This window comes from Paralichthys olivaceus, chromosome 16 (genome assembly GCF_024713975.1).
Source record: "Paralichthys olivaceus isolate ysfri-2021 chromosome 16, ASM2471397v2, whole genome shotgun sequence".
Lineage (NCBI taxonomy): Eukaryota > Metazoa > Chordata > Actinopteri > Pleuronectiformes > Paralichthyidae > Paralichthys > Paralichthys olivaceus.
In genome coordinates this window covers 4,473,154-4,496,126 of record NC_091108.1, presented here as the reverse complement: position 1 = coordinate 4,496,126, position 22,973 = coordinate 4,473,154, and the positions used below count along the sequence as shown (strand labels likewise).

General features: G+C 44.7%; 2 protein-coding genes across 3 annotated transcripts in view; both read right to left on the bottom strand.

Annotated features, from left to right (window-relative positions):
- Nucleotides 1-1,600: 1,600 nt before the first annotated feature.
- On the bottom strand, nt 1,601-14,027 carry twsg1a (twisted gastrulation BMP signaling modulator 1a). Its single transcript, XM_069510601.1, has 5 exons — nt 13,465-14,027; nt 12,400-12,564; nt 6,365-6,464; nt 2,810-3,070; nt 1,601-2,077 (listed from the first exon to the last, which is right to left on the bottom strand). Exons 2-5 carry the CDS (start codon nt 12,529-12,531, stop codon nt 1,896-1,898), a joined length of 675 nt encoding a protein of 224 aa, XP_069366702.1. The 5' UTR covers nt 12,532-12,564; nt 13,465-14,027; the 3' UTR covers nt 1,601-1,895.
- A 1,567-nt stretch (nt 14,028-15,594) lies between these two features.
- ankrd12 (ankyrin repeat domain 12) overlaps nt 15,595-22,973 on the bottom strand; it is a 28,032-nt gene continuing 20,653 nt past the window's right edge. For both annotated transcript variants that reach the window (XM_020108260.2, XM_020108252.2), the window contains 5 exons: nt 18,323-22,719; nt 17,951-18,049; nt 17,626-17,769; nt 17,433-17,528; nt 15,595-16,853 (listed from right to left, as the gene is read on the bottom strand). In XM_020108260.2, the coding sequence (XP_019963819.2) occupies nt 16,668-16,853; nt 17,433-17,528; nt 17,626-17,769; nt 17,951-18,049; nt 18,323-22,719 (4,922 nt within the window). In that variant the 3' untranslated portion in view covers nt 15,595-16,667. The remainder of the gene's footprint in view (nt 16,854-17,432; nt 17,529-17,625; nt 17,770-17,950; nt 18,050-18,322; nt 22,720-22,973) is intronic.

The following is a 22,973-nucleotide window of genomic DNA, read 5'->3' as shown; positions in this document are numbered from 1 at the left end:
AGTCTCAGTAGTAAATATTACATTAGCAACTCATATCCAGTGTATGATGTAGGATTTTGGGCAACCCCCCCCCCCCCCCCCTTGTGGCTGTGAGGCCCTAAGCAGCCGCTTAGTTGGCTTACAGGAAAGGCGATCTCTGGTGGAAACCACTTGTTATTCTGAATCATGTACTTTCCCAAACGTTGTGGTGGGACCCAGAGGCCCGGTGGTCATCCTGACATATGAAACACATTCGTCATCTGCTGTGGTGGAAAGTAACTAAGTACATTTACTCAAGTAGTTTCTTTAAGCACAAGTATGACACACTCGGAAATGAAATATCAAAGTTTTGAGAAGCTTTACACTTACATTCTGCAACATTAGAAAAGTTAATATTGACCTTTTTTCTCTCCACTATATTTACATCTAACATCAAGTTGCATTAGAATGTGAGAGTAAGTATAAACATGGTTAAATTAAGCCAGTGGTCTCTTCCCTCTGTGGCTTGAGACCATTACAGGACATCTGTGTGTACATGGGGTCAGATGTTTTCTGAGCTGTTCCACCAACTAAACTTTCAGGTGTCAGGACAATATTCATACTTTATTGCATGTGTGAAAGCAGAAAGTGTATTTCCTTTATATTTTTTTGAAACCCTGAGGTAAAATATTCAATGGTAATAATTTGTTTAAAAAAAAAAAGCAGAACATTTTCTTCTTTCCTCTTCCTTTCACCATCTCACGTCCCCTCAGGTTTATCCAAAGATCATTTGCAGAGGCCTCCCTCCTAAGCTGGGATCCACGGGACGAAACTTCCTGATAGATCACATTAATGTGGAGCACACAACAATGAAAAGCTGCACTGATGCGTCATCATCACCAACAATCTAATGATGCCAGTTAGAACAACTCACAGCAAAGGGAATGTTTTTATTTTGATCCTAACTATACGTTTTGTTTCTCCACTTTTATTCAAACTGGTAATTTCATGAAGAATTTGTCCTCAAAATGACGCATTTTGTTCCATTACTTAATATTTTGACTTAATTAAAAGGATCTGAATACAGTTCTTGTTCCACCACTGCTCTTCTGATCTTTGTTGGCACCGTCGGCTCCAAACCCACAGCTGCCGTGGCAAAATGAGGTCGTGATTAAAAATCATTAGAAAAAAGAAAGACAAACAGGCTCTCATTGTGTGTGTGTGGTACATTAGTCTGTGCAAACTGCTGTTGCATGCCAATTGGGAACAGAATCAGTGATAGGACACCCTGCTGCCTTTTTGAAAATGCACCAGCATTACAAAGAGTATTTGTGTGTGGCGGTGAGAGGTTGGCATCGGTAAACGTTCTCCTTTTCCCCTTGGCTTGCACGAGACGGTCAGTGAGCACTGGGACACCTGTGGACCAGAATGGTATAATAACAACTTTGTTTCCCCAGGAAATGATGCGTTTCCTGAGTCAGGCAACACCAGGCTAAGATTAGAGCAGGAGACAGGCAGCGGAGAGGACGAACATTTACTATTACACCAATCTGCAGCTCTTTACACATTTAAAAAATATATATAATATAGAACAAGAAGAGAAAATATTTGAAATCAGACTCTTTTCTCTGAGACTGAACCGTCCACGTCACCAAACTTTTCTTTATTTGGCATGAGACAGGGATTTAGCGGACCGTGATTGTAAAAATACATTATTCATATACACCTCTAGTAAAAAACACTATTGAAAACATATCTAAAAATATACAGTGAAATATAACAGCAGAATAAAAACAATTTGCAGGGGGTAGGAGGAGGGGGTGTAGGGGGTATTTTACAAGATAACTGAGGAACGCTAACACACAATAGTCATAGTTCCCTCTGCCCTCAGTCCTCTGGTATCGCCCAGACATTTGGTACCAATATGTGCCCGCGCTTCAGAAGAGACAGTTCATGCACTTCACCGCCTTGCTGCCGTAGTCCACGCACTCGGGCCCGATGCACTGGCAGCAGGCGTTGTGAAACCAGCGGTACTTGGATCCTCCCATTGACTCACAGTAAAGTTTACACTGACGGATAGAGACGCAGTCGTCAAAGTAGACCACGGTGCACATGTTCTCTGAAAATGAAAAGGGGACAGACGTTAGTCACAAATCCAGTAAAATGTGGTTTGTGAAAACAAGCACCGTCTTTAAAGTAATTACCTTTAACCCTCAACGTTCCTACTTTTACTTCAGGGGTGAAAAGAATTTGCCACAAATAAGTACGACCATATGTTTTGATGGGTTTAATGAGTTGACTGCTCGGCTCTGCTGGAACGCTCCTATTATGAGCGTGTCTTTATAGCAAATAGCACTGGTTTAAAGAGAAAAGAGAGGCAACGCCAAAAACAGCCACAAATGAAAATAGAAAATGCCAGAAGAACAACACTTTTAACCCAGTTACATTTCCCTTCTTCTGGCAGCACTGTTGCTCTGGAACGATGGAAATCTGATCCAACCCAAACTGGTCTCAGCTCAAGACTTTGTAGTCTGCTTCTGCTCTGGGGTCGGGCAGGATTCTATTACCATGGTGAGCAGAGATGCAGATGAAAAATGTGACTGGATCCGAAAGGACCAGAAAACTGTGCGATCGGAAGAAATGGGAGCGAAACCTGCATTTTCTCATGTGGCGTGAAACTCATTCAGAAACAAAGATACAAAGCTCCGAACCACCGTGAGGCAGCACACTATCAAACTGCAGTCTTTCTAAATCCAGCTCCGTCACAAGCACCGGATGTCTTCTCCAAAGTGACTGAAACTAAACAATGACAGACGATCACGAAATACTTCTAAATAATTCCTACATTTACCTTGAGTGTCGTAGCTGGCGTGGATGCTGTTTCCAGGCACGGACACGTTCTGGGGCTGGTTGTCGAGCGACTCCAGGAAGGACACCAGGTTCTCGTGGTGGGAGAGCTCCTCGGCGACGGGGAAGGACACGACCATCATGTTGACCGGCGCGTCGCCTTCTGTTAGGGCGCGGAACAGCGAGGGGATCGGGCGGTGGAGCTCCTCCACTGTGCTCTTTGACGTGGCCGGAGAGTCGCTGTAGTTCTTGGGGTTACACATCCCTGACAGAGAGAGAGAGAGAGAGAGATGGAGGCCGACGTTAAAGAGTCACTGCACCCACAGTGTTAAAAAAAAAAATTCTCTCAATAACCTTTAGTGGCAATACAGTCAAATAGTTTTAGATTTGCCGCCCAGAGTGATTTACTGTTTAATTATTACTTATCTCAACACTCCTGACTACAGACTCCAAACTAAATTCCATTGCATTAGTTTGTGGCCTCAGTTAAAATCTCCTCACAGCAACCACCAAAATTATCTAAAAAATAAAACACAAATATTCACATTGCATTTATTCACACTGTAAATTCTGTTACTTTAATTATACGTTACGTTATTATTGTGGACAACATTTTAATTTGAAGAATTTGCCGAGAAACATGAACATCTTTTATTCTGTAAAATAAAAGTTGTCATATCAGGAAACTAAATAAATCCAGATACTGAAATGTTCATATTGTCAGATTTTATTGCCCAATCAGTCTGATTCTAAAAGCGAGTGTATTATTGGTGTTATAAGTTTAGTTAAATTCTTCTTTATTAACCTCCCACACATATATTCACCAGTAGTTAGTTCCAGCCCTGACTTCTACTTCTTCTGTAAATCAGTGGACTGACCCTTGAAGCACAAAGTCAAAGCAGGAGGTTTATTTGCAAAACATAACTTTTCAGCCCATGAGGCCAGTTAAGTAAAACCACATCGCTGTGGAGAGTACCCCGACTCCATTAGGGTCTTTTTAACACTTCATTTAATTTCCATATACAGTAGTAATGACTTGACAAAGTCCCCACATCCTCTGATATTATCTTTCTAACTCGTTAAATGAGTCCAAGTGAATTATAGCTAATGGATAAATCATTTAATGGGGAGCGGAGTTTGACAGAGGAATTGGATTACAGAGCCGAGCTACAAGCAGAGCCAGAGCAGCTGTTTTAGATAAAGCATACACATGGGTGCTCCCTCTGTGTCCTCCCTACCTCCACCCTTCCTCGAAAATACAAACTGTCCTCCCCTCGCCGCTCCTCCGCTGGACGGCCCTACCCACTCGCGGATACACACTTCAAAGAATCCAGCGTTTGGCACAGATAACATGTTTCGAGTGGAAACTTACTTAAAGTGGTCATAAGGTTTGCGCTGCAAGAAAAACATAAAAACAGAGAAATGCGTTCACATGCTCTGAGCTACAGAGCGTCTGCAGTGTATTGTAAGTGTCCGGGAGGAAAACTCCACTGCTGCAACATCTGCAGAGCAGAGAGGTTCGCCGCTCGGCGTCTGATGCTTGTATTTGTGTTCCACATGAAAGAGCTTTAATAAAGCCTCCTTGTCAGCACATACAGTAATATCTGTCAGTCAAAGCTGATCTGAGAACCGGCTGGTGTGCAGGGGTGGGGCCACACCCTCACCCCCCCCTATTTTTACAATAGTCCGAGGCCCTGCTGTGACCTGGCATTAACATCTGTCTCAGGTGATCTGAAAACAACTCTACAGGTACGACTGCACCCGAGACACATTGAGGTCACATCACTCAAACACACAGAGGTGGTCTGTATGTCCTCTGGGAGCACAAATGTAACCGTGACCACTTTAAAGACCACCCACTCCACTGACGTCCGCTGCCACTTCACCCATATATTGATAAAATCAACACCGACCACCACGTTTCGATCATCTGTCACAGTCACACTGGCTAAAAACAACACTCTGGTCTATGTGACAGCAGGAGATCTGATCACAAGTCATCACTGGAGACACATTCTAATGCCGGGTGTTGAGAGACAGACAAGACGGCGGCGTGTGAAACGACTACAGCTACAGAAAAACAACCAAAACAGACACAAAATGACAACAAAGATATACATAGCAACAATAAGGGGACCAGCGACCACAGAGACATAAATATGACACACAAATCAAGACATCAAGCAACCGCAGCCAATCATTTTACAACTTACATAATAAAATGTACTTGTAGTGGACAATGAAAGAAATGAAATGACCACACGCAAAGACAAACAAGGCAACCACTATGAAACACAAAACAGCCACAGAGACACAGACTGAGACAAAATTTGACACACGAAACAGGACATGAAGGGACCACAACAAGATACACACCGCAAAGTGTCATTTTACAACTCTTCACACAAAACGTAGTGGAATGTAAACTGACGAAATGCAAAGAAACCGCAATGAAACACAAAACAACCACAAAGACACACAAAGTGTGACAGGCAGAGACACGAAATGAGTAATAAATATACAAAGAGATGCAGAACAGGCAGCAGACAACACACGAAATAACCACAAAGACACAAAATGTGACAGAAAATGATGGAAAATAAGGAAAATTGCTGCAAAAACACAAAATAACCACGGAGACGCAACACAACCGAGAGAAACCAGGAATACTTTGTAAATAAAGATCATCTCCGACAACCAGTCAAGACGAAGTTTATATCAATGTTTGTCCAGACTTGTATAATATATCATATTAGTGTTTATAACTACATCCCAGTGACTTTAGACGACTTCATCAAACCTGAAGAAAGTCCATCAACGTTTCCTTTGTGTTTCCTGAGGTTTATGAAAATGGGACGGACAGAAAAGTAAAAACTCGATGCCTCCTCGTGTTTTCATATTTCACAGATAAGTCAAACTGGATGTGGACCCCCCGCTGCACCTCGGTACCAGGTTGAAAGTGAGAGTTCATTTCGGCGGGTTGACCCCCCCCCCCCCCCGACAGCTCCACCACCCTCTGATCTTATGAACGACCTCGACACTTCCTGTCCACATGTGCTGGTGCTTCTCAGTCCGGTCAATATTCCTTTAATTTCCTGAGCTCTGCTTCACATCAACCTTCACGCTGACACTTCTCAGAGACACGTTGACGATGTGGACTCGCTCACCTCACACTCGTCTTGTATCAGAGCGGCAGCGCTCTGAACCGTCAGACTCCTCCGCTGACAAGTGCGTTAAAGCTGCCGTCTCATTTTCTCTCAGGATTTTTTACAGAGGGAAGGAGCTCGGCTGTGAGGTGACAGATAACAAGACTGCTTCTGTCAAAGCTACGCGCAGCACTGATTTGTATAATGGTTTCTATTTTTATTTTGTGTATAACCACAATTGCATTGCGCCACAGTTTTCAGACTATATTGCAGCCAACAGAGTTTCCAAACTTCCAGCAGCTCAAACGCTCTAGAGAGAGTAACATAGTGACAGTGATGAGATCTAAGAGTCAAACCTGTTGCACTGTCTCGGCTATAAAACATGTTAATGACAAATAAGTCCGTGCACTCACCCACGCAGTCGCAGCACTCTTCCCAAAGGTTCCCCAGACACAGCATGCACTCTTTACAGCAGGAGCAGTTCCCGTCAGTCGGACGACACTGGCACAGCTCCTGCAGGACGACACGGCCACACGTCAGCAAAACACACAACACTTTTGTTTAACAGAATATTGTGGATGTGTTGTGTTGAATACAAACAAGTCAAGTTCCAAGTTCATTCAAAACATGTTCTGCTTTTCTAACCTTGAGCTTTATTAGTGACCTTTTAATTACCTCGGTCCTTTTAGGATTATTCAAGAAATACTGAACATATTTCCAGAAAACTTGGTGAAAGGATGAGTCAAGAAAGAAACCATTGCATTTTGATTTGAATCTGGACAAAGAGGCAAATCCAGGAATCCCTTTTGATTTTAAAAGTCATGCATGCTGAGGGGACTGATATGATTCTGTGCAACTTGGTGAGGATCCAAATAAATATCTGTTGGTCCTTGGCAGAGGTGTGTGCTTTACTGGGCTCTATTCTAGAAACACAGTTATTTTAGGAAACTGTGAACTGTCTGTCTTGTATTGAAACTACACAACGAACATGTTCATAATAAAAGACCCGGGTCTGCAGCAGCAGCACGGATCACACAGTAGCACAGAGACAATGTGTGGACCAACTGTACGAACAGGAGACGTGCCATTAAATCATCAACAGCAGGTTTTCTTCAGGTACAGTAACTATTACACACAAGCTGCCGCAGGACGCTGTGCGCTGTGCGTGGCTCTGATGGTATTTCAACAAGTATGTCATCGTCTCCGCAGAACACTCAGTGATAACACTAAAAAAAAAAAAACACACACAGTAGACCTCCACTGCACCTCAGTTCACGGCAGGTTCGGACACGTTAACATTCAAATCATTTTCTTTTACGCTTTAATAGAAGCTGAGCAGCGTGAATGAATGAGTCTGACAGACTTCAGAGCAGATTCTGAGACTTTTGAGTCAAATTCATAAATAAATCTTCATTAGATGGAAAATCTGTTGTCGGGACCCCACTGCCCCAACCATCACTCTAGAGCTGAGTGGCTTCTTTATTAGTCGACTGACGGAAAGGTAGTTGGGAATAAGTGGAATAATTTATTAATTGGTTCAATCATCAACATTCACTGGCAGCAGCCTCTTAAATACTTCAGGTTGAAGGGACACAAATCAAACCACAGCATTTCAATCATCGAACATGTCTTATATCAAAACTATTTTTTAAAAAAAGGGCACACATAAATAATGGTAACATAATAAACATAATAAAGTTTAAGAGCAACCCCCCCCCCCCCCAATTCCAATAAATCCCGATTGCTTCATTCACACACTTGGGAACACAGTTTTTAAAAACTCTCCGTTGCTTGTGACAGGAGGAAAGTTATTTCTGCAAACATCCCAAACCTCAGCGTCATTCCTCGGCCTGAGAGCAGCTCGTCTCCGGGGGAAGAACAGACAGCGAAGGAAACAGAACAGAAACGTGGAGGTGGGATTGAAAAGTGGGTGAGACTGCCGAAGGAGTCCCCCTCTCTCCCCCCCTGTACAGGGAGCACATTCCTTCAAGTCAAGGTCACCGTGATTGGGGAGGCAGCAGGGGGAGAAACAGGAGGGAGGGAGGGAAAAGAAAACACCTGGAGAACAGAACATGGCTGCTCCCCCCCCTCTCTCCATTTGTCCCTTGTTTTTTCCCTCCTTTCTTTCTCTACTCTCTCCCCTCGCTCTTCCCTTTTCCTTTCTGTCCTTTTTATTCCTCCCCCACACACACACACACACGTCTCTTTTATATCCTTGCAGAAGTCACCTCCTCCACATTAACAGTCTCGGCGATGATAAAAGACTCTCCAGTGACTCACCGGTGAGGGATTGCAGAACCACACACAGCTCAGTTAATCACCAGCCTCTCCATCCCCAAACCCCTGATCAACATCTGATCCCGGGAGTAATTACGACTCTCGGAGGTGGAATTATAAAAAAAACTAAACGGCTGCCCATGGGAAAAGAGAAAACACGCATCTCTCGCATTTCACTAAACAGAAAATAAATGCTTTTTTAAAACCATCTCATGGAAACAGACATGCAGCCGGAGCTGTGCGGCTGTTTGTCGAGCTTATGTCTCGTTCCATTTCACCTCAGAGCTCGGCTGAATGTACGTCACACCCGATTACCCAGAGTTGATAGCGTTCCAGTTGCCCAGGAACAATGTTTATGTTGGCCAGCCAGATATTTTTAACAAAAACAGTTCATAATAACTCATCACACAGCATTTCACGCATAGTGAAACGTCCACAGAGGGTAACTGGACAATACTATGTGTACGAAACATTTAATGACTACAGCTTTCAATACTGTTGGAGCCATCTTGGATTAGGGAGGTTCCTCCGACTTTCCAAGTTAATATTCTGACTCGAGGCGGCGTTCCGGTTGCAAAGTCCGACTCCGTCTGTAATTCCGAGCTTCGAGGTTTACTTGAAGACACCGGACGAACTAAACACATTTTGAACTGAAGGCTACCGCAGGTTCTCATGTTTAGAAGGGAAGGTTGGGGTGAGGGGCATTCAGCTGCAACACACAACTTCACCACTAGATGTCACTAAATTATACACACTAAACCTTTAACGTGTTTGGGTTGTTGAAGTGTTTACTGGTCAAAAGAAGCAGTTCAATCACGTCGCCTCGGTCACTTCGGTAATCATTTTCGGACATTTGACTGAATTAACGAGCTACAGTCTAATCTTGAGCTGCGGCGTTTCAAACTGTTTCCTCAGTGAGATGAACGAGGTCGTCTCGGCCCCTTGAACGACTCCTATCAGGCTTCTCCTGCTACAAAGAGGAAACGACTGTGATCAGTCAAACCCGAGCCGCAGTGAGACAAAACGACTCTGAAGGGAAAGTGAACATTTGCAGCCTCGTCAGATCGAGCGGCCGCCGCTGCTGCTGCTGCACTCACTTTGAAATCTGCTGCCCCGCCCTGCTCCACAGCCCGGCCTGCACAGTTTCAGAGCTGTCCTGTGAATCTCTGCACACTTCATGGCCTCCCAACACACACACACCTCCTCCTGACCTTAGCCTCCATTCCCTCCTCCTCCCTCGCTCTCCCACCCTCAGGGGTTTCGGGGGAATTCAGACAAATGACTTGAGATGGCAGCAGAGCGTGAAGGCGAGCGTCGGACAGCAGATCCCACTAATCACGAGCAGCGCAGAGCTTCTACGGAGGAGCTGGAGAAGTTTCTCCTTCACAGCACACGCACCATCGCTCCGGCCCCTGACAGCTAGCGAGTTGGTGTCGACGGGGTCGCGGAAGCTACAGAGCTCGGTGTCCTGAGCAATGATTCATCAGGCGAAATAAGCCACCTGGAAGTAAAAGGAGAAAGAAGCGGAGCCACAGATGTTCTGTTGATAACAGGATGTTTGATTTTTTTTTTTTTTTAACAGAAATTGAAGCCAGAAGGAACAGATGTTTGCCGTTTGGTCGCAACAAGTTTGTGCCAGGGAAGAAAATATAGACTGTGATCGTTTACTATAGAATCCACTTTGAAAATAAACTCAGAGAAGAAACTAGATTTTCCTTAAATCTCTAGATACAGAAAGTGAAATTTGCAGAAGAGTTCTGTTTGTATTAATCGATTCGTTGGAAAATGACTCATCACTCGTTGCAGCTTCGGTCTTTTATGTGTCATCTTTAAACAACGGGTCCTGATTATCCAGATGCATCATGGTCTCAATTTCAGGTTTGATCCTGAAGACAAATTGTTTCTTAAAACATAAAAATCCACTTTTTCTTTTTTAACTCGATGATTACATTTCTAATCCTTTATTGATTTATTGTCTACACTCCCTCCGGGTTTTCTGTGTGTTTTTCATGGTTGAATACATTTAACTGAATAAACAGTAATAAAAAATCAATTTACATGTTTTGGGCTTTTGTTGTATTATTGTCAAAGGTTGGTGTGAGGCAAGTTTCTCCTGAAGGTAAATATGCAGTTAAGAAAATGTCTTTGTCTAAACTGGACAGAAACAATTGATTTCTTTGATTAAGAATGTGAACAACTACACTTACATCCAGTTTATAGAGATCCAGGTTTATTGTTGTAAAGAACACACAACATTCTGCTTGTTCACAATGAACCAAACAAAGCTGCAACAGCGTCTGACGTAAACTCCCACGACAGCGTTGTAGAATCAGAGTCGTGACATGAAACATCTGCACCCGACACATCCCACCGACTCTCCCCTTTACACAGATGTTCCTCCAGCTCTGTGACAACATCTGCTTCCATCTTCAAACCAGAACTACGATGATTCCCGATATAATAAAGACGTAACATCCCCACGTTGTTAATACTGTGGCGCTGTACCGACGAGCCGGGCCTGTGATTACATGGTGAATATTCCTGGGCCCCACAACAGTGATTCTTTGACCCGAGGCCCCTCGACAGATTAACCTTGGACAGGAATCTACAAAACACTGCCGCACATTAAAATCAGCATCTGCAGCTAGTGAGTATTTGACTTATTGTTTAGGCTGCTGTTCTTCTTTCCTCCTTATTTGTTTATCATATCAGAAAATACCGATTTCACAATTTCCAAAAGCTTCTTCGAATAAACTGTTTTGTCTCATAAGGGGTCGAACACTTAATATATTAAAATTACAGTCATGAAGAAAACAGCAAATCTTCACACGTTTGCGATTATAAATTAACTGATTATCAGAATTGCTGCAGATTCATTTTCTTATCAAACTAAAATCTTGACTCACAGTCAGAGCTCAGCTTCCTGTGGCCAAACCCAAAGGTTTTTAAAAGCTCGTCAACCTCACATTATACCTGCAAATCAGTGAGTGAGGTCAAACAGGTGAAGTGGCCGCGAAGGTTAAATACAGTACTTTGAAGGATGTTAATGGCAGAGGCAGGACCACTAAACACACACACACATGCACACACACACACGCACGCACGCACACACACACACACACACACACACACACACGCTCAAATTTAAGTTGACAGGTGGTGGAAAAACAGACCAACACCTTTTCTTCATCTTTTCCTCAAAATAACCAACGTGTGCGACAGAATGTGTGTTGACTTTTTGGAGGGGGGGTCCCACCCCACATCCCATCAGCCACTGGGCTTCAGACTTGAGGGAAAATGTGACATCCCTCCCTCCGAAGCAGCAGCTCGCTCCGAGAAAACCCTTCCTTCCAAACTTTGCTCAGCTTATCGAAGGAATGTATCTTACATTCTTCGCCACAGATTCCATCTTTGTTCTCGGCTCCAAGTCATCCATCTGATCTCATCTTATTGTAATTTGACTTTGGCTACTGCTGAACATTTGTTTTTTTATTTGAGGTATTTGTACAGAACTGGCACACACACACACACACAACCTTAACCAAGTACGAACAGCTGAGACATTTTCTTTTTCCTCTGGTGGATTCAGTCACAAGCTGCAGGAACGTTGCTGCTGCAGCTGCCGTGTGTTTTCAGGCTGTCCTCGGTAGTTTCATGCTGATTTAAAAAGTTTAAAATAACAAGATTTTCACTGCGCTGCTTCTGTTCTTTGCTTGAACTCCGACTTCAGCTGTAAACACCATTTCATTCGTGTTCTTGTCAGGAGGAATAACAGTGCGTGTTTACACAAAACAGCTGCAACGCTGTAGGACGAAGAGCCCGAACTTGGACGTGTCCACATGGAGATTTCCTGTTTCAATCTGGAGGAGAACATCGCACCCATGGGCTACGTTCAGCACTCATCAGAGGTTAGACTGCTGCAACTACTGAAGGATTAGAAATTCTATCTTTTGGAACGGTGCGTTACATTTTGGATCAGAAGGAGAAGAAAAAGCTAGTTTAGTTCAATTTGGGCTGATTCCTTTGAGTTAAAGTCAGAAAACCAGTGCAGCCGTGCTTCAGTAAGACAGGGGAGGCGTCTTGTGGTGCATTTGTTGTTTAAATCCAACATTCAGCATCCGCTTCTCTCAGAGAATTAGGTTTTTTAGAGCATTAAAAAAAAAAAACTTACCTGTATGAGGCACTTGCTGACGTCGCTGGCACAGAGGGCTTTGTTGCAGCCCAGGCTCAGAGACAGTCCCGAGAGGAGGAAGAGGAGAGCTGTGGCGGCGGCGGTGGGGAGGATCAGCTGACCGGGCCTCATCCTGACGGCTCACCAGCACGACACTGGAAACACCTACATCAACAACAACAACACAAGAGCACAGGACCTCAGGAGCAGGGTCAACGAGTCATAAACGTCCAGAGCTGCAAATAACACAAGTTGTAAAAATACAAGACTTTGAATGTGGAGGACACAGAGAGAGAGAGAGAGAGAGAGAGAGAGAGTGAGAGAGAGAGTACCAGGGAATCAAAATGCAGGAAAACAGATGGAAAGGTCTAAGAGCCACAGAGTTCATATCAAAATTTGATCTTAATGAGGAAATAATCGGCTTCTCTTTATCTTCATCTCCAAACCAAGCTTTTCACTCACAGTCCCTTCAAAAAAAAAAACCCAGGCAGGATCATGTGCACAGTCAGTGTGACATCTGAAACCTACATTTGGTGCCAAGACTCGCACAGCTACAGGCTACAACAGGCTGGAGAGGTGCTGCACACATAATGAAAATCACAGCTTTGTCATGCAGATGGATCTCAAGCTTTCATGTGCAAATGTCAGATTTGTAGAAGGCCTGAGTCATATCTCATTCAAGGCCAGGAGGGAGACAACACACACACGCACGCACGCACGCACACACACACACACACACACACACACACACACACACACACACACACACATCTGGCAACATCAGCCTCCTTCACCTACATTTTAAAACGCGGAGCATTAACCCACTGTCTGATCTGTGCGTCTTCCCCGCACACTGATCCATTGCTCGTGACGCAGAGACAACATGTGAGGGACCTTCTCTCCCTCGTTGCTTCACCTTCTTCTCTTGTCTTTTTTTTTTTTTTTTTTTTTTCTCACCGCTAACTCCAAAAAACTTCTGCTCCACTCGAGCTTCACCCGCAGAAACTTCGAGTGCACAAAACCAAACCGCGACACAACGGAGCTGCGCGGAGGAGAAACACTTACCACGAGAGGCTGTTAACAAGTTCACGACTTGTCTTTTATCCGAGGGGCACTGCGGTAGTTTCCTCTTTGAACTCCTCCAGGATGGTGCTCTGCTGCCGCCGCCGCTCCACTGTCCACTGCGTCCACAGGGCGTCAGTCTCTCCGCAGCACAAAGCGACAGGCAGTCGGGCGCCTTAAAGGCACACACTCCATTTTCTCTCCGCCGTGTGTGGAGCAAAACACCGGGCCTCGGGTCACACACGCACCGGCCGAGTGTCTGCAGAGCAACTGGCGCGGAAAGACCCGCGTAATTAAAAACCGCGAATATCACCGAGAGACGTGATTTCCAGCAGCTCCCTCCCCGCGGAGTCCCGTGCGTAAAAGTCTTGTGCGTAAAAATCCACCGCGTTTATTTCCCTGTAGCCGCGCTCGTCGGTAGCCAGACCATGTGGGATGTGTTAGGCTGCTTTTACACCAGCGACCCCCCCCCCTCTACACACACACACACCTCCACCCCTCTCTATTAAACAGCCCTTTGTTTGCAGCCTTATCAGCGGACTCGTGAGTGCGCTCATTAGGTGAGAAAGGGGCGATTCGGAAGCGGCGGGGCAGAGCAGGCGTCCCGCTGAGACGCGTCCCCCCCCGCGAGGACACACAACCCGGAGCCATTCAACTCCACAGGTGTTGACATGTGTTTTCACTGGAGCTGCATCAAAGCCACAACAGGCCTCGACTTCCAGCCCGAGAGGACGGAGAGGACGCACCTTCAGGCGAGGAGGACACATTTCAATCGGATCCGATCCAGGAGGAAGGAGTCGGTTCGACCAAGTCACATTTTAAGTCAAATTAGTTAATTCTTGTATTTGAACAAACTTTCAGAAAACACAGTTTATTAGGTACAACCAGTTAAAACTAATGGAGTGTTAATAAATCTGTGCTTCAGTAAATCTTCCTTCATGATGGTTCAGTTCAGTTTGTGTTGAAACTGTTTTAGAAAAGTTTAACTTTAAGATAATATAAAATAATCCTTCGTCCCACTATGGGGAAGATTTGCAACATCACAGCAGCGAGAATCAAAAACAGGCATCAGTAAGTAATAATAAGTAACGTGCAATACTTAAAATAAGGATAATACTAAAAATATGAATGAATAAAAACAAGTATGTTCATCCATTACACCCAGAGTAAATACAGTATAAGTAATTATTGTAGATTTTATTATTCTGATGGATGAAAGTCATAATCTGGAGACCCACCTTCAGAGACAAGAACCAGGAGCCTGGTCCCACAGACGCCTGAGCTCAACATCATGGAGTTGGTCTGAGATCAGCTGACAGAGCTGTGTGTGAATGTACTGAGGAGAACTGTGGAAGAATTCAGGTTGTAAGAAGCTCATTGCACTTCTCCTGTTGGAAAGATGGAGACTCATATAGTTTAACTAGTAAAAGTATCAGTGGCACCCTATTAAAATATCACATTACAAATGTTTTACTTGAAGTACACAAATATTAGCTGCAAAATGTACTTTAAGTATGAAAAGTACTCGTGTGGTTGCAATGCAAAATACTGCATGAGATCAGTTTATTTAAAATAACAAACACGATGAAATATAAGTAGTGAAGTACAATTATCATTTAGGATTTATATGTACTATGTATTAGTGTGTACAAAATATACGTAAGTATCAGTACTTCAAAATTGTACTAATTTATTAAATGAGTATTTTGTATTTGTCAGTACTCAAGTTAGACTCGGTTGTACAGCGACATCTGCTGGTTGAAGATAGTACTGGTACATAGGATGATCAGAAATAAAGAAAAAGAAAATCTTTGAGCAGCTGAAACGTAATTATTCTTTTTTTTTTACAAATCATAATTTGAACAGTTTAAAATGAGTGAGGATGTTGTTCACGTTTTCAAAATCAGAAATGTTTTAATGATGATAAATTAATAATTTCAGAAATTTGATGTGACTGAACTTTTTTACTGTCAAACTAAAATAATAGTATTAACTTTTTATTTTTCACATTGCTACTCGAGTAAAAACTACGAGTTAATAATCAAAACTCCCAATTAATGGACGACTGACAAACTGATCTGTCACCATTATTTCTTAGTTAGTTTTAAAACAAATTACACCAAAACCAAGAGATTTAATTTCACAACAAATAAAATTTATTCAATTATATATTACAAATATGTACAAGTCATGTAACAAGTAAATATTAAAATAGACATTTTTTAGAACTATCGTTCAAAAGGCATTATGTTGAAAAAATAGGATTTGTTGTGATCTCACATTGAAACTGTAAAAGTATGTTTTTTTTCTCCTTGGAAGCCACAACAGACTTTAATGTGCGCGAGACACAATGGACAACACGCGAGGAGTGAGGCCGCAAGGATGTAACACGATGGCGCGAAGAAAAAAAAAAAGAAGAAAAAAAAAATAAAAAAGCTGGAACACTTCAGTAAACCTCACAATTTAGTCCACGGAACAGCTCTTCAGGAAAAAAGTACAAACAACGCAACGCATGCACAGCATTTAATTGCCAAAGTCAAAAAACACCAGCTGTGGCGTGGAACTCCAGATGAGGAAGGAAGAAACAGTAAAAACAAAAGAACACAACGAAAGCCAACACATGCTTAATGTTTTAAGCCAACAACAACAAGAACATCACGGACGAAGAGGACACTCAATATAAAAACCAACTTTGGTCCATTGAAACATGAGACAGAACGAGTTTACAATCAAAATATCTATTATTTTTTGTTTTTACAAGTTTAAAACAATAATTACATGGCTATTTACAAATGCACATTTTTATGTATAAAATAAGTTAAAAAATTAAGAGCACAATCTGTACACAATGTATGAACACTCACTTTGAAACAATTGAAATCTTTCAGCTGTGTGACCCTGCGTGATGAGGAGCCGGTGGTCGTCGTCCACACTTCCGCCTCTCGCTGCAGCTCCTGGCCCAGCGTTTGGTCTCTACTCCCTGGGCCCCTCCCCCACCCCCTCCTGGTCGGTCCACGTTCCCCCGTCCTCGTGGTGGGCGTGCCGGTTTGGACTCTTAAGAGCTCTGGAGTAAAAACGTCTCTTTTCTAAGTGCTCTTCTGTTTTGCCGCCACATTCTAAGTGCTTTCCTCGTCCTCGAATGCTCGGGCCGCCGCTCATGTCCGCGACGTGGCCACCACTTTGGCAAAGTACGCCCGTCCCATGGTTCATATCGGGGTGAGGTCAAAGTCGTCGTTGACCTCCACGAGTGGGATGTAGAACTCGGGGATCTCGAAGATGCTGGTGGACTTGTAGGTGGCCGGGTCCAGCTCCTGCAGTTTGAGCTGCCACTCCAGGCGCTGCACGGCGTTCAGGGCCGCCGCCTCGTGCTGTTGCCTCATCAGGAGACACGTCTGCGGAGGGAAAATAACACACATCACTGTTTTATCCAAGCAGATGTTTTCAGTTAGATCGAGGTTGAGCAATTCCAATAAAGAAGTGGTCAGTGAAGGACCAGGAACACAACACGGGACAGAGAAAGAGGCGACTGACAAACGAGCAAAGATTTGTCAGAGATGAAGAATTCTCCAGACGGATGATAAACCCGATGACGCTGCTTTTCACTTCAAGGTCGACCGATTATTTGACAACAAAATGATTTGAGTCTCATGGTTGAGAAAAGTCTTCCAGGTCCGTTTCTGTAGGATTTTTTAGTGGCTCCACTGACGTGAATATAATTCAGAAATATGTTTTCATCAGTGTCTGATAACCTGAAACCAAGTAACCAAGAGGCCTTTCCATTTGAATCAAGAGCAGCTCCTCTTCCTCTTCAAGTCACACCCGTAATGTTTTCACATTTCCTGAAGAAAACCATAACCATTCATGCTGAGACGGTAAGGGTGAGGCGTGCAGTAGGTTGCAATATGCAACTTAACCTCTAGATGTCCCTCAAGGCTACAAACTGAAATAAGGAGAACAAACAGTGACTTTACCTTCAGTTTATCAAACTTGTCGTCAACGTCTTGTAACCAGGACATAAACTGTCGCGCGTTGAATCTGTCTCTTACTGAAGTTTTACCGTCTTCGTTCTGTAAGACAAACAAAACAAACATTAATATGAAGTAACTGCCTTCAGAGACTCTGATGCACTGGTGAAAACACGTTAGCTTGACCCATGTGACTCACCTGGACGTCCTGCGGCATGTTGTACACTTCAGCATCCAGTAAAACTGTACAGGCACTGAAAGGCAGAGTCTGATTGGCGAGTGTTCTTGCCGCCCGGTAATGGACCCGCAAGACTTCCTGCTCGTTAGAAACAATCAGCTTCTCCTGAAAGAGAAACAGAAAGTTAAATAAATACTTCACATCAAATCTTTGTATGTTTGTATTCCTCAACATGTACTGATACCTGTGACAGATTATAAGAAACTACTAGAGTTATACAAGTATCACAACAAGCATCTAAAGGTCCTGAACTAACCATTAATATGATTAAAACACAAAGTTTTACCCGTTCGATGCTGTGTTGAAGTCTCAGTTTCATGCGGACGACCTCTTGTTGTTTGAACATCTCCTTCAGCTGCTCAGGTAACGATGGAGGCGGAGTTATCTGCGGAGATGAAAACTTTATCTTTCATGTTCTTTGTAAACTGAGCCTGGTGAAGTGATCCTAAAGTAACGTCACGATGCTTTTAGTTTTACCTCCAACAACCTTCACCCCTTGATTAAAAAAGTCAAACTACAGCTGAATATCTCTAAGATTCAATAATAGAGCGCAGGGCTACGACAGGAAATACTACAAAAACAAGTCCTTCACATTAAAATCAGGCTACGAGCAAGAATTTCAAAAACAGAAGTTCAGAAAGGAAGTGAGGACACTCACTGTTGGGATACAGAGCTTGCTGAATGGGTTCCCATCTAAGAGGTAGGATCCGTTGAAGGTCACATATTCATCATAATACTGCGGCGGTTGGGGGGTGACACTGCACAACACTTTGCGCTTCTCCTCGATCTTCTTCCTGATGTGCAGGAACTCGTAGTAAGGGTTGGCCCTCTCAGTCTGGTAGGGTTCGATCTCCTCCAGCTTCACAGAGTCCACGATGGCGGCCAGAGACTGATGACCCCTCTCCTGCTGACTCGTGGAGCACGGCGGAGAGTTCGGCACTTTGGGCATCTTCCTCTTGCGTGGATGGGGAACATGGACGTCCATGTCCTCGTCTGTGGAGCGAACCTTGATCCTAGCCCCTGAAGAATCCGAATCCCGGTCTCCAGACTGTGGAGATGAGCTCCCTGAGGTGTAGCTGCTGACGTCGGTCTGACCTCCCTGCTGGACGCTGCTCTGACTCGTCTCTTCTCCATCTGAAGACTCGGGTTTCTCGTCAGCGGGCGTCACCTCCATCGGCTCGGACGAGCACTCTGCCTTGGATTCAGACGAGCTCTCGGTGGCCACGCTGCCCTCGGCTGAAGAACCGTCTGTGACAGAAACAGCAGCGCTGCTGTTCTCTGAACTCTGCGGGACATCAGTCGTCTCTTCGTCCCTGCGTTCAGGGCTCGCACAGGGCATGCTGTCTTTTATTTCTGTCTGAACATCGACACATGGATTTGCATTGTCACTGGAAGGTTTGGATTTTTTACAGTCGTGGTTATTTGCCTCCATATCCTCTTGAGAACATTGGGACTCGGTGTTCGTTTTAATACAACCTGGCAAAGACTCCCCTGCAGTGGAGGTGGGAGTGTGAGAGCTGGTGGACGGTTCAGGACTTTCCATCGCTTCTGCTCTGAAGCTTTCAGGAATTATTTCCATGCTCTCTGGTTCTGGTCCATCAGCGTTCTCGAGAGGTTTCTCTCTGTGCTCAGGAAGCTGTGTGGTAACCGTTTCTGTTTGCTGTTGGCTCTCCCCACCTGACGATGGGAGCGGTTCTCTCTGCTGGGGGGTTTTTGTGTTTGCAGGTGCTGATGTTTCAGCAGATACAGAAGCTGTAGGTCCTGGTGGGTGATCAGATTCCTTGTCACCACAGTCTACCTGTGAATTATCCATCACACATGGGACGTCCTTCACTGTAGAAGGTTCAGAAGGAAGAGCTTTCTGCTCAGTTGACGCGGGTTGAGAGCCACCACACTGTGAGAGGCCGGACTGTTGATTCAGGTTTTTATTCAGATGATCTTTGTTTGACATCTGTGGTGTCAAGCAGCTGGGAGTGCTACCTTCTCTCTCGGTGACTGAATCACCCACTGAATTCAAATGTTGCTGACTACTGAGGTTCTCTTCTGTTTCTGCTGAGGTCTCTCTGGTTTTCAACTCCTCAACGGGCACACTGGGTTTTGGCAGATTTTCACCAGCTTTACCTTCAGTCGAGGAGTTGGCGTCCTCATCCAGAATAGCCCTGAGGTAGGGAGATTCATGTCTGCTGGACAGCAGCGTCCGGTTACTTTGGAGCACATCTGGAAGACTGTTGCAATCCTTATCGTGAACGGATGGCGATCTGGTGGCCTGAATGACGAGGGAAGACTGTAGGAATGCAGGTTGTGAGTCTGATGCTTCCAGGTTCATGTCGGAATCGTATTCAGCTTGTCTCGGCGTTAGTGTTGTCGCCTGACATGAATCCTCTGAGCTGGCGACAGAGACTAAGGACACAGACCTGGACATGAGGCCACAGCGTTCGCTCTCAGGTCTGGGTGATCTGGTCAGACAGTTTTCCACGGCTGACATGACCTTTGCACCAATGGAGGGCAGAGTTTTTCCATCCAGCGAAACCGTTCTGGGGCTGGCGCCGTCCTTCAGCGGTTTGTCTCTGCTGTGGAGGTCGGAAGCTTCAGAGCTCTTCGAGCGCATTAGCTCTTTGCTCAAACATGGTTCAGTCTTCGTCCTGTCTTTTGGTCTTGGCTTCCCCGGGTCTGCCAGAGGTCGATGTTTGAGTCTTTCGCGCTCTTTCTGTTTGATTTTCTCCAGATGTTTCCGGTGCCACTGCTCAATTTCCTGGTCTTTCAGGCTGAGCATGCGCTCGAAGCTGGTCTGCATCAAGTCGTCATTCACAAGCCTCTTTTCCTTTGGCTTGACGTCTCGTGTTGCTGGCGAGGCTTTCGACTTGGCCTTATCTACATCCATCTCATTGGGTTTGACTCTGTTGATCTTGGCCTGCTGGGAGCGGTCTTTGTGCCGGTCTTTATCCTTGTCCTTGTGTCTCTCTGAGTCTCTCTCACGGTCCCTTCGGTCGCGATCCTTTTCTGGTGTTCTCACAACCTCCTCCTTTGATTTTGCGGACTTGCTGCCCTCAGACAGATAGCTCTTCTTCTCTTCCAAAAGTAATTTCAGATTGGAGCTTGAGGAAAGGGCTCCATCTTTTACTTTATCTCTCTTCTTCCGGTCGCAGTCCTTGTCTTTGGAGCGGTCAGATTTATGATCTGTGTTCTTCTCCAGAGGTTTGCCTTTCTTATCAGAGTTTGTGCGATCCTTTTCTCTGTGATCCCCGACACTATGCTCTCTGTCCTGCCGCTCCCTATCGGACCGCTTATCAAACTTATCTTTGTTTTTCCTGCTGTCTTCATGCTTTTTTATTGCTGATAAAGATTTTAGTTTTTCATTCTCTTTGTAGTTTTTATCTCCAGGCGAGTGGGAAGGAACGGCTCCTGTTCTTTCTTTATCCTTCCAACGATCCACTGAATTCTGTGGTTCAGCTTTGTCGGAATGCTCCGCTTTAACCTTTTTTTCCTTGTCAGGATGCCTTTTTTCGGAATCCTTCTCCTTTCCCGGGAGCCTCTTGTCAGTTTTTTCGCGTGAGCTTTTCTCAGAGGGCTCCAGCTGTTCTTGATCAGCTGTGATCCCACTTATGGGTTTCTCCTCTGTCTCCTCTTTCATGCTGTTGCTCTGCAGCGACTCCTCAGGAATCCGCCCTGAGCCGTGGCAGTCCACCCTCTCGTCACGCTCACTCAGCTTCGAATCCTTTACCTTCTCCTCTTTACCAGTCGCCTCCTTCCGCTCTCTTTTCACGGCTTTGTCTTTTTCTCGCTCCTCTCTGGGCCTCTTCTCTTTACTGCTGGAGTGTTTCTCCTTTGCATTTCTCTCATCTTTGACAGGAGAAGAATCAGAGGTCTTCTGAAGCGAACTGGTGTCTTCACCTTCCTTTTTCACTGGCAGAGGTTCATCCGTCTCATCACTTTTGAAAAAATTTTCTTTCCAGAACTCTCTGTCAAACTCCAAATTCCTGTGGCTGTCTTTCCTGGCCTCTTTTTGCCTGTGGCGGCTCCGCTCCGCCTCATATTCCCTCCTGTGTTTGTCTTTCTCCTTGTGTTTAAGTTTATGCTTCTTCACTACCTTGCCGTCTAAGTCGGTCTTCCGTAAGGCACCTTCAGAGCTGTCTATACTGTTTCCTATGCTGCTGTCTTTGTAAGGACTGGAATGACCATCATCCCCATCTACACTCGACTCTTTCTGTTGATGCTTGCTCTTCTCTTTGTGCTTGCACCCCTTGGTGCTGGAGCCTTCAGTGCAGTAGTCTGCGTCTGTGTAGTGGTTGTACTTGACGGCGTCCACCGGACATGAGCTGTCACTGATGGAAACGCACATCTTAGTATTTTCCTGTTTGAGTGGCGTCTGTTTATCTGTCAGACTGTGGTTCAGTTTAGGTGATTTGATGGATGATAAATGGAAGAGGTGGACGGACGAGTCATCTTTCGGACTGAAGGACATCTTGAAGGAGTCTTCCTCTCGACCCTTTTCCGTGCTCTCCGACACGGTTGCGAGGGAGAGGACCAAAGTTTTGCTGTTCTCTTTACCATCCTCCTGGTTTTCCTTGTTTTTATTCTGACTCTTACTCTTCCTCTTAACTTTCCCCTTGTCCTTTTGCTCAGCATTTTCCTTCTTAGATCTCGTGTCTGCCTTGAGGCTCTCTGAGCTCTGGGAGCAGGTGGGCGAGTTCCTCTTCTCTGATAGGCTTTCCATTTCATCGCTGGAGGTATCCGAACTGCAATGGACTCGAGAAGCCTTCTGCTTTTTCGGCTTGGAGGAGGAATCCCCCTTGCCACTCGGCTTTCCTGCCACATGATTCCTATCGGTGTCCTCCTTCTCCCGCTGCCGAAGTTCCCTCCGGAGGATGTGTCTGTCGTTCAGGGCTTTACTGAGATCCTCCTCCTCTTCCTCGTCTTTGAACTCATACTCATCCAGCCCTGGCACGGACGATGACGCTTTCATGACCGGTTTGCCATCGGAGTCCTTTTCAGTATCGGAGTCTTCCATGTTGTCATCTACACTAGATGGATTAACTGATGGTGGGTCTTCAGACTCTGTGAAGAGAATACAAATAATTATAAGATCGTGAAATCTAAATCTTCACCTCTCTAAGACAAATGCTATAATTTGACAGGATAAACACATTTTACCTTCACATTGTTTTAAACCAGATTATGAAATCTTTAGTGGTGGATAAAAAGCTGCCAACACCATGACTGCATATATGTCCTTGGGTATAGCCGTTAACATACATTATAAACTACATCTGGCCAAGCGATATTGAAAAAAACATATTTTGCTGCTAGGG